The sequence below is a fragment of the Echiichthys vipera genome (assembly GCF_963691815.1).
Source record: "Echiichthys vipera genome assembly, chromosome: 13".
NCBI classification, from domain to species: Eukaryota; Metazoa; Chordata; class Actinopteri; order Perciformes; family Trachinidae; genus Echiichthys; species Echiichthys vipera.
Genome location: NC_139838.1, coordinates 1,403,609 through 1,416,020, shown reverse-complemented (window position 1 = coordinate 1,416,020; position 12,412 = coordinate 1,403,609). Strand labels below are relative to the sequence as shown.

The window sequence follows — 12,412 nt, the reverse complement described above, 5'->3', positions numbered from 1 at the left end:
TTCACGAGTGAGGGGACGATGGAGCATGAGTTTGGCCGGAGAATTGGAGCAGCGGGGGCGGTGTTGCAATCGCTCTACCGCACCGACGAAAAGAGAGCTCTCGATCTAAAGCTCTCGGTCTACCGGTCAATCTTCGTTCCAACCCTCACCTATGATCATGAAAGTTGGGTCATGACCGAAAGAACGAGGTCACGGATACAAGTGGCTGAAATAGGTTTTATCAGGAGGGTGGCTGGAGTCTCCCTTAAAGATAGGGTGAGAAGTTCAGCCATCCGTGAGGAAGTCGGAGTAGAGCCGCTCCGAGTTTGTCTCGTTTTGGTCAATGAAAATGAAGTGACATTTAAGCATAGTTTTTATTTTGTAAACCACATTTTGTCTCGTTTTTATTCGTCAACAACATTGCATTATATATTTAATTATAGTTATCGTCACATGACACGTTTTCCTCATGTGATAAAGGTTCGTTGATGACAATATTTCATCACAATTTTGCGTTGACGAAAGCAACACTAGAGCTTTACCATCATTTTTGTCAGTCAAATATTTTGTTAAAAAAGTGGGCTGAGACTGAAGAAAGTACAAATTTAGGCTTCTGACTTTTTGTTCTTTGCAGTTTGATCTAATATATACACAAAATGCATGGCACCAGTGGGATTTGATATGGTAGTGTTTAAACTCTAAGCCCAGTGAACTAACCAGTGAGATATAACTCCACTATGAGAAACTAAAACCATAGTGGAGTCTATTAAATCATACATCATTCAGTGTAGTGATGTCAGAGGAGCAGGAGAATATTGATAAAAATTGTTCAAAATTTAGATTTCTATTTTCATAAATAATAAACAAGTCAGACACCTTTTTAAACAGAAAATTATTAGCCTCATTTGAACGGATACTTTATTTATTTATTCATTTATTTATTCATTTAAGGACAGTTGTGCTTACATTAGTCCTTTAAAAGTGTTCAAATATATGTTTCCACTGGTCAACTGTAGTTTAATGATTTTTCAATCATCTTTCTGGTCAAATATAAAACAATGGATGAAGTCTGTTTGGTGTATTATTTTCTCAGTGGTGCCATCTACTGGATGAAAATGGAACACAGAGAAACTACCTTACGCGCTCATGTACCCTTAATTCCGGTTGCGAACAATCAAAACATGTGAACACAAGTGTGTGTAATTGCCTAAAAGAAAACATCAGTGAAACAGTGACAGACGGACGACCACATGCTCTTAGTGTAGCACGCTGCTTCTTGTTACGTGTGATGAAGTTTGCGCACACGTAACAACGCACACGCACATGTAACAAATTGTTCTATTAATCACACGGGCAAGTACACGCTGCTGTGCATGCATTTTCTCTAAAAGACACGGATGGAATCCCATACACACGTAGGGCCACACTCGCATGCACACACACTCGCACGCACACACACTCGCACGCACACACACTTTCACGCACACGCACATACACACACACACACACACACACTTTGAGGAACCCTCTTACTTACTGTAGGCAGTGGCTTGTCTTGACTCCTCATGCAATCCTTTAAAAATGTCCCACAAACATAGAGAGTATCACCACAATGAGGTCATATTTGAACCCAATACAATAATTAGCCAATTGTACATCTTGTCTGGGCATATGGTCATGCCTAATGTGACTGGTTGTGGGTTTCAGTCCGGTGCAGGTATCACGCTCAAGTAGTAAATGACACCATGCCTGACTGATTGTCTTGGAAGAAGGACTTGGCAAACTTGGCAGTGCCTGACGTTGCCTAGTACAGGGTTCCTATGGTTCCTACACATTTTCCATGATGCGTTTTGTTAGTAAACTTGTTTTAATTAGTGTATATTAATATGTTTTAATTTAGAAAGTGAGATAATAGTCTGGAAACAATAGAAACATTTTTCCAACTTATCCAGACGTGGAAATTACTCAAGTTTAATTCACTACTTTTCCATACTGCGTAGGAACCCTGCTAGAAACTCTCTGCTAATCCAAAAATAGCAAAGCGAGCTGAGGCAGAATGAACAACGCCTACAGTCTCGCATCCTGTGAGAGCACCCAGCCCGTAATTATGCAGAACTTTAACCGTTCAAATGTTTTTAACAGGTGGTTTATGAAAAAACTCAACCCAGTAAAGTTATCATGAACAGGGAAATTAGCAATTTTTTTAACCAGGCAGTGTTCTTTTCTGCATTAAAGTTGGGATTTTTATCATGGAGATCTATGGGAAGTGATTCCTTTTTGGAGCAAGCTGCAAGTGGATGATAAACTGAAGTTTTTGGAACTAACACATTGGTTTTATTTCTCAGACCCAGATATTGACACTTGGTTTTAACAGTTTTGCACTTTTGTGCTGCATTCTACAATGACATACAGTCTGTCAAAATAAACAGACATCTTCTGACTTGACCCCCAGCTCACCTTGGCTGCAAAGAACTCATGGTTTCCGTTGACCAGCACCTGATCACCTGAGGAGAGACAAGCACAGCAGTCACTCAGTGTTCGAAAAAACAAAACTGTTATTGTAATGAATATCTCACTATTTTACACAGCAAAGAAAAAGGGGATAGGAAGTTATGTGCACTTTAATGAGGCAGAGGAGTATGTTCAGTGGCAGACAGCTGTCTCTTTCCTGCTCCACAGACAGTCTGAACAAGTGTCGGGCCAGTCCAGGTCATAGGGCTAGTAAACTTCTCCCAGCTATGGTGGTGACATTGACTGATTGAATGTGCACCTGCATCCTGCATTCTGTCATTAGGCTGCTCGACTGTCAGTCAGTTAATAGCTATGTTAGCCCTTGCACAGTTTGCATTTGTATTTGTTCATATATGATTTTATACTCTTTATAGTAATCATTATTCTTGCTTTGTTATAACCCTTTAATCACCTTTTAAACAACTTTACTCCATGTTGATATGGCTATGTTAGCCATATCAATATGCATTTTTGTTTGTTCATATATTTATCTTCAATTTATGTTTCCATATGTCAAAGAAATCACTATTGCACTATTGATTTTATCTATGGAATGTGAAACCATGAGGCTAGTAAGTGCACTCTTTTAGTCAGCTCTTTGGTCTTTTCATCTGATGTAACACCCTAACAACCTTTTCATCAATAGGCAAACTGTAAAATGTCAATTCCGTAGTTTCTCTTACTCAGATCTGTTGAAACAATGGGGAACACAGCACTGCAGCATTGTAGAAATATGAGGCTTTGACCAGCTTGGACCAGGCATTACCATCCAGGCATTGTATGATGTCCACCTGCTGCTGATGTGTCCCATCCTCACACCCTGTGCTCTCATGTTCATGAATCTGCTCTTTAGTGTGATGATCATATTCTTATTTGTCATTTTGGAGGGAAACCTCATTAATATCACATCTTTCCAAAGAGAGTTTTATGTCTGTAAAACTGATTATATTACTGATAATAAAGTGTGTTCTGTAGGCCTATGTATGACTCACTGGTTTCTACTAGCTCCATGGAGTTGTGGTGGCATGGAAGATGGATGTCCACACTGGAACCCAGAAGAAGCTCAATCAACCTGTCAACTGTGGAAACACACACACACCAATATAACTATTTATATTCTCCTATTTACTAAGACACAAGGAGCAATGCAGATCCGTCCTGGACGTGGAACGATGGACCAGCACTTTACCATTGGAGGGCTAGGGGAGTCATGGGAGTGTGCCCATACAGTAAATGTTCTTTGTGGACTTGGGGAAGGCTAACAACCTCGTCCCTCTGGGTGTCCTGTGGGGGTACTACGGGAACATGGGGTACCTGGGTCATTCCTATAAGCCATTTGCTCTGTGTTTGTATACTTGGCACAAAGTCAAGCATGTTCCTAGTCGATGGAGGCCTCAGGCAGATCATTTTTCTGGCCAGGATCTCAAGGCGCAGCTGTGGGTAGGAGAATGTCCGGTTTGGGAACCTCAGAATTACACTTCTGCTCTTTGCTGTCGATGTGGTTCGGTTGGCTTCATTAGAAGGTAACCTACAAAATATGTTTATATATTAGAACTGTACTTTGCTTTGCTATACACTTTGAGCAGCGGTGGCTGCTGGTCTTTCAAGGAGGGGAGGCTATTTTTTCCAGCCTAAATCATAAATGTGTTTGTTTATTGTAAATTCTACCCTTCCTTTCTTTTCAAGAAAATGATCTGTGACCTTGTCATACCAACTAGGCGTCTTTTCCAGGGACTTGACCAGTGTCCTCTCAATGGCCAGCAGAGCTAGGCTGCTTAAATGGCCTTGGCCCAGCTGGAGCTGCTGCGCCAGGCTACTGTGAAGTGTGACCGCCTGTGACTGTGCAAAAGAGCAATCGCCACTGATTTTGGGATATTTTAGCTACCTAGATTACTTTCAGTGGAAAGAGTTTTTACTACTGTGTTTCTTATACAACACAATAGCCATAAAGGGGACATCTATGGAGGACTGAACCTGCCAGATAAAAAATAAATACATAAATAAATGACATGATCGATAAATTAATACACCATTAAATTCACCAAAATATTAAAACAATATGTAGGCATCAACTACTTTTTAAAATGTGACATAAATGGATATTTATGTTTTAATTGGATTCTTTATTTATTTAGTTTTGTATAAATCCCCATTTTTATTTACTTTAATTTATTTTAATTTGATTTTATTTATTTTTTTAAATTTATATTTAAAAATTAAATGTATTCTTCTATTAGGGTCTGAGGAAGAAAGTACCAGGAAACCTATTGTTTTTAAAGAAATTATTATTATTATTATTATTCTACTGCGTACTGGCATATATTACATTTTTTTTTTTAAAAGCCACCCTCCAACAGGCCTATCTGACCACCTTACTGTTATGCTAATGCCAGCATACAGACAAACAGTGAAAGCCATCAAACCGGTTCTGAAGCGGATTAGAGTGTGGCCAGAGGGAGCCTCCTCAGCTCTTCAAGACTGCTTTGACACCACAGACTGGGAGATGTTCAAACAGGCAGCCACTTACAACAACAATACAGACATTGAGGAGTACACAAACACTGTGACCTCCTACATAGCCAAGTGCAATGATGATGTGACCCACACCAAGGACATTGTCACTCTGGCAAACCAAAAGCCATGGTTGACGGGGGATGTCCACAGGCTGTTGAGGGCCAGAGACAAGGCCTTCAGAGCTGGAGACGAATCTGGCTTGAGAACAGCAAGAGCCAATCTTTCCCGGGGCATCAGAAAGGCAAAACAGGATCACACACACATAATAACATCCCACCTCAAAGACAGCAAAAATGCACGGTGCCTATGGCAAGGCATTCAAGCTATCACGGACTATAAGCCCACACCAAAGAGCTGCGAGAATAACACCTCTCTGCTCAACAACCTGAACAGCTTCTTTGCACGCTTCGATGCACAAAACAACACGTGACCAGACTCTGTGCCTGTCTGCCGCCAGCGTAAAGAGGACACTCTCTACCATCCGCACGGAAAGCAACAGGCCCAGACAACATCCCTGGTAGGGTACTGAAAGACTGTGCAGAGGAACTGAAGGATGTCTTCACCGACATCTTTAACACCTCCCTGAAGCAAGCCATTGTCCCATCATGCGTCAAAGCCGCCACCATTATAAGTGTGCCAAAGACATCATCCCCATCCTGCTACAACGACTACTGTCCTGTGGCACTGACACCCATCATCATGAAGAGCTTCGAACGGCTAGTCCAGTCACACATCAAAGCCATCCTCCCTCCCACCTTGGACCCCTTCCAGTTTGCATACAGGGTAAACGATCCACAGGAGGATGCAATTTGCTCTGCCCTCCACCCGGCCCTCACCCACCTGGAACAGAAAGACTCATCTGTGAGAATGCTGTTCATAGACTTCAGGTCAGCATTTAATACCATAATACCACAACAGCTCATCTGCAAACTGGACAAGCTGAGCCTCAGCACTTCACTCTGCAACTGGCTGCTCGACTTCCTCAGTGATAGGCCACAAGCAGTACGTGTTGGAAACAACACCTCCAGCGCCATCACCCTGAGCACAGGGGCCCCACAAGGCTGCATGCTCAGTCCTCTGCTCTTCACCCTACTGACACACGACTGCACACCAACTCACAGCACCAATCAACTCATAAAGTTTGCGGACAACACAACTCTGGTGGGTCTCATCACCAAGGGCGACAAGACACACTACAGGAAAGAGGTAGACCTCCTGACCACGTGGTGTAGGAACAATAACCTCCTGCTAAATGTCAGCAAGACGAAGGAGATTGTTGTTAACTTCCAGAGAGGCCACACAGACCAATCCGCTCTCCAAGAGACATCCTGAACTCATAACAGACACACAGAAAATTAAATGACTTTGCAAATTGCACATATAGACCTGCTGCTATCAATCGTTTTGCTCTATTATGCCACCATCTGCACTTTATTACTATTTTTATTATTACTATTGTAATCTTTGTTGTTACTATAGCAGTTATATAATTCATGTTGTGTCACTTACCATTTTGTCTTGCACTTTACTAATTGTGTCTTTGTCTTGTCTAATCTACGCTTGGGAGAGGGAGAAACAAAATTTCGATTTCCTTGTATGTCAAGTTCATGTGAAGAATTGACAATAAAGCTGACTTTGACTTGACATTGGGCTTAGGATGCATAAGGGCTCACAGAAATTGGCACACAGGTCAAAAATGAATTTGAATTTTGTGTGGTTTTCATGTATTTAATGTTAACTATTTAAAAATCCTCCTAGAGAGATTATTGGATTAATGTCATATCTTGTTAGTATAATCCTCAACAGATCCATCTCACATGTGGTCAGCAGAATCACAAGACCTTCATGATTGTGAAGCAAATTGTGAAGCATTTGTGTTTTACTGGAACGGGGTTGCCCTGGCGAGGTGGGCAAATTGTATGTTTCGCCATCAAACAGTAAACTGTTGTAACATGACTTTACATTGTCCATTCTGCCCCAGGTTTTATATTTATATATGTTTCATTTCAAGTCCTGTGCTGTCAAATCAGACGACACTGAATTGCTTCATGTTGACCTTACATACCAACTGGTCTCTAACTGGAAACAAGTGCAGTTAAACTGTATGTCCTAAAACCTGTACAGTTGGTGCTGGATGTGCATACTACCTTCTTTGCAAACTAATAAAGGACATTTATTTTTAATGGACATAAAATGTGTGTTACCTTCAGCTGTGGCATCCAGCAGGAGTTTCTCTGCACGGGGAGCTTGGGGTGTGTCAGCCCTAAACAAGTAACGAGTGATGGGAGGCTGTAGGTCATGCTGACCACTTGTCACCTCTGCCAGCTCACAGAATAGAGTCACCCTTTCCTGCAGGAGCTCCAGCATTTCCCGGTCCTTCTGCTGCAGGTCAGCTGTGGGTGGTGGGTGAGCAATAATGAATCAGGCATGCAACACAAATATAATATAACACACGGCGACAGATCCTGCTAATTTGAACCAATTCTCACATCTAAGGAGCACCCAACACCCATATACTGTCACCTGACATATATACTCACTCCTAACACACCTCTGCGCATTTAACATTCAGACGTAATACACGCACCTAACACACACATGCATATATTTGCTCCAAGGTGCCAATGCATGCTGTGTTTACTAAACAGAGACACCACAGGATGTATCATCACACTAACACCATGGTCACTAACTAAAGGAAAGGGTGGCTGTTAACTGTTGACACTAGGGGGCGCCGTATGCTTGAAATCGGTTGACAGGATTTAAGGAAAGCACACTCCCCCGACCAAATTTTTTTAACAGGAACAGGATTTTTTAAAGGATTGAGACTGACACGGGAGGCCTAGTAAAATGCAGGCACTCACGTTTTAGTCTAGTGGAAAACACACCAACCGGGAGTTAAGTGTAGGCAGCCAGCCTTTATCATTTTTTTAATCATAATTTAAACTGATATTCAACACAGTACCATGCCAATAGACTGTAAAACACCAACCCTCACAGCCCCAATCATCCTGGTCAAGCACGCGGGAAGATTGTTTTAAGTAGGTGGGGCTGCCAACTGGATGAATGAATGAATGAATGATAGACGTCAAATTTTTTTTCTGCTGCTGTACCCTAGCGCAGATCGCACACTACTAGGCTGCTTACTGGCTGCCAAATACTACACGCAAATAAGACATAACTAACTAATAAATAAGGATTGTTTCTGACTTGTGTGATTCAAACATATCCAAAAGCAAAAAAATGTTTGACAAAAGACAGATCAACACATTTTTTTCCACCAAATATTCTGATTCAATCCACATTTGTTGGCGTTCAGCCTTTCAAAAAGACATTGACACGCAAAGGGAGGCATGCATGCGTGCACCTAACAAGGCAGCAGCACCATGAATAACATTTATTCAGCAGATTTCCACTGCGCATTCGCACCACTATGGCATTGCTCTCACGCCTGGCAGCTGCTCTGCGAGCAGTCGGCATAGTACGTGTTCAACGTAACCTCTCCACACACATGTACACGCGAAGTGAAGATGATGTTATCAGTACTTTCACAAACAGGATTGGAAAAACATAGTTACAGTAGATCATCTCCAGTGTTATAATCTGACAACCTGACAGATGGCCCTCATTGTGAAAAATATAACGGGATGTATGGTACAGCCATGTCAGCATATTTAAAGACAAAACTATGACTGTCCCTGATTAAATAATGTGTTTATTGACATACACTCATATAATTTTGTCGCCCAAACAATTAGTTGATTTAATCGACAGATCTGTAAAACGGAGTTGCTCCACAAAAACATTTCTTAGAATTAAACAGTCATGTTACATCCTTCAGCCACCACCAGGGGAACCCGGTGCTTCAGATTAGCATCTAGTGTATGTGCCATGGATCGTAGGCTGTATTGCAAGTCATGGTGCAAGTGGGGCAATTTAATTAGCATAACAGAGCTAACAGGCTGTGTTCCTAAACAATCTGTTGGTACAGTCGATCAAAGAGCAAACCATCTTGTCATTGATGGTAGCACCACCACATGAATGAATGAACGCAGTCCAGGTCGAGATGACGGAGTTAGCATGCTAATGGTGCTAATCCAGACAACTAGCCTCCAAGAAGAAGTGAGGGCCAGCGGCTAGCTGTCACTCAAGGGACCACGACCCTTAATATTCATAAACTTTAACCTCCAATAAAATAAAAACTAGCCTGGTCCAAAAGAAAATCACTCCCCTCAGTGTTATCATGGAGATATGACCTAAACATAAAGACTAGAATGGTTTTTTTGTACCAGGCCTTAAATAGGTTTAATTATGCTGTGAAAATGGCCTTTTAACATGGGGGTTAGATGGAACATGACTGCCCTGTTGTCTGTGAACTTCATCTTTGTTTACACATGTTTTAAATCAATCTATTTGTCCACCAAAATGGGCACTTTAGCTAGTGTTAATGTGGCACAGAGTATATTTAAATGCCTTTGCTTAGCTGTTATTTTTTACATAATATAGTTTCTTTTTTCAGATACAACCGTATATCTACGTGTATTTGCTGAGTAAACTTTATATAGAACACATTTCATTTTTATAATTACAGATAACCCCAATTTAATTTATTTGTAATTTGAGGATGAATGCACGTGATCATCCGTTGGTAGACGACATAAGCTGTTGGTTTGCACTGTGTTCTTCAGTTGGCTGTTGGTATCTAACATCCTGGATATAGTTTTTAAAGTTGGCGTTTTTCATGTGCTGTGAGACATTGTTAATTATTATTATTGCATAACTTTTCATACTTCTGAGATGACAAATGGGGGGAGGGGGGATCTGTGGCGTGTGCAAGGACTGTGACTGAAAGTGGACAAAATGAACCGAACGCGGTGGATTTTTGCAAAACAAATAACAGGATCTAGGTGGTTGTAGAGGCACATTTTTTTTTTCAAAACTGGTTGATTTATGCTGTTCTATAGGAGCATTGTGTCAGTTTCAGTGAATATCATCAAAGAAAATTTACGACTGCATCTTTAAATAGCAAAAATTGTGAAATAACATCCATCCATCATCCATCATCTTCAACCACTTGTCCCTAAAGGGTTCCTGGAGGACTTGAGCCAATCCCAACTGACAGTACTGCAGTCTATTTCTACAGGGCTGTGAAATAACAAATGTTTTATTTTATCTTTTCTTTTTATTTCTTTTCTCATTTAATACTGTCGGTCCTGTGAATGGACTTGTCTATCTGCTGCAGCAATGGACAATATGGGAAATATAATGTGTTTTTTTTTAGGATTAAAGCATGTAAATCTATTGTAGTTGACCTGAAAAATACAAACATGACCATGAAAACTACCATAATAGGGCATCTCAGCTCAATATAATATTTTACAGGAATTTTTCCCATTTGTCTGGGACATTGGCACAAACCAGCAACAAACCAGAATCCACTCAAAACTAAATTGGGGAAACAGGTTGAAGTAAGTCAACAACAACTTTCAAATAATTTCCTATCTACATGATAAACAAAAAAGGTAACTGCTAGAAGTCACTGCTGGTTAGGGGAAAAAAACCCCTTCTCCTAACAGCCACAATGAATAATTAAACAACTTCGGTCCAGCGAAGGCCCTATTGTTATTGTAAGAATTATTATTATTATGACAAATTAATTGCCTTTTTGGAGGCTTAATCATGGCCATGGCATTGCGTCAAAGTAAGGCCTTTCGCAACCAAACATAAAGTAACTTCTGGCCCTCACTTCACCTTGGAGGCTAGTTGTCAGGATTAGCATGCTAACTTCGTCATCTCGACCTGGACTGTGTTCATTCATTCATGTGGTGGTGTTACCATAAGTGACAATATGGTTTGCTCTTTGATCGACTGTACCAACAGATGGTTTAGGAACACAGCCTGTTAGCTCTGTTATGCTAATTAAATTGCCCCACAGAAAATCAATAGCCTCATTTGAACGGATGCTTTATTTATTTATTTATGGACATTTATCATGAGAGCCCCAAATTTCTCACGCATGACAACAGTCCTGCCCTGACCCCACCTATACACCTGCCGGCAGCAGGCATTCGCTTGTGGCTTGTGGCATTTTTGTTTCCTCCCTTACTGGTTTTTAAACCTATAAATGTTTAGAAGTTGTTCACCTGCGTTCAATTTGGTTTAACAACTCTCTCGTCTGCCCCGTATCATGATGGAGATACAATTCCTACTACTCCTGGCAATTGCGCTGGACCTCGCTTTGGGCCTGTTTGTCAAGCCTCATGCAAATAGGATCCAATACACTCGGGAATTTCTTCTTGGCTTTCAGTCATACAATATCGCAGTGGATCAAGCTGCAAACTTGTTTTTAGCAGGGGCGAAGACACTTCTGACTGTGACATACAGAGTTTCAGATCTCATGGTGGAAAATGTAGGAAAAGAGTGAAGAGGGGCGGTGTTCGGCAGCGGTTAAGAAAGTTAACCAAGAAGAAACGTCTCCCTTTAACGTAAATAGTCCCGGCTAATGCCCAATCTCTAAAAAATAAGACTGATGAACTGCAAATGTGTGTGTCATGTATGAATGGGTTTAAAGATGTTTGTGTGATGGCTTTTATGGAGACGTGGCTTTAAGACACTGACCCAGACTGTATATGAAACATTGATGGATTTGGAGTCCCGATCTACCTGGAGAATGACCAGAGGAAAGCACCACGCCGGAGTGTTTGCGTGTATATTAACCCCAATTTGACTGTCTGTATCAGTCAGACCCTTGTATTTCCCAAAAATATTCTTAACAGTGATGTATATGTAGCAGAGCTACCAGTCTACTAATTTCAGTTTAATTTTAGTTTTGGATTCCCAGCCAAACCAACACAGGCAGAACAACACAATAAGTATTATAAAACTATGTTTTTCGCCGCAACGGGAGTGTGCTCCGGGGCTTACGAGTAGCTCTTGCCCCAATCCGTTTTTTTTACAGTTCGAGGGAGAGGTATATAACAATATAATCAAAGTCCAACACATATTTCTCTTCCCAGGATGTGACTGTGTGACCTCAGGTGTTTCATATCCGATATATATTTCACAGAGAAAATGGGTAAACCTTAACTCCACTGCGCTATGAACAAAAGCATGGCAGTGATGAGAGAGGAAGAGAAGGAAATCATGACCGAAAATCTGAAGGCGCTGAAAGGCGAGCTGAAAAGCAAATTGAAAGAGATAAAGTTATGGCTGAAATAAAACTGCTCCAGGAAGAGAATGCACCAGCTGCTAAAGGAGCTGGGGAACAGAGTGGAGGAGCTGGACCAGCAAAGAAGACTCAACGACTTGATTGTGACTTGCCTCAAGATTAAGCATCAGTCCTACGCGAGGGCGGCTGCGGCTACGAGCAACCGGCCGTGGGTGACTGAAGACTTAGATATCAAATCTG

The 12,412-nt window shown here is 41.3% G+C and overlaps 1 protein-coding gene across 2 annotated transcripts in view; it reads right to left on the bottom strand.

The window, feature by feature from the left end:
- Positions 1-12,412, bottom strand: part of arhgef2a (Rho guanine nucleotide exchange factor (GEF) 2a) — a 159,131-nt gene that overhangs the window by 31,172 nt on the left and 115,547 nt on the right. For both annotated transcript variants that reach the window (XM_083925466.1, XM_083925467.1), the window contains 4 exons: positions 7,209-7,397; positions 3,483-3,569; positions 2,437-2,483; positions 1,517-1,552 (listed from right to left, as the gene is read on the bottom strand). In XM_083925466.1, the coding sequence (XP_083781592.1) occupies positions 1,517-1,552; positions 2,437-2,483; positions 3,483-3,569; positions 7,209-7,397 (359 nt within the window). The remainder of the gene's footprint in view (positions 1-1,516; positions 1,553-2,436; positions 2,484-3,482; positions 3,570-7,208; positions 7,398-12,412) is intronic.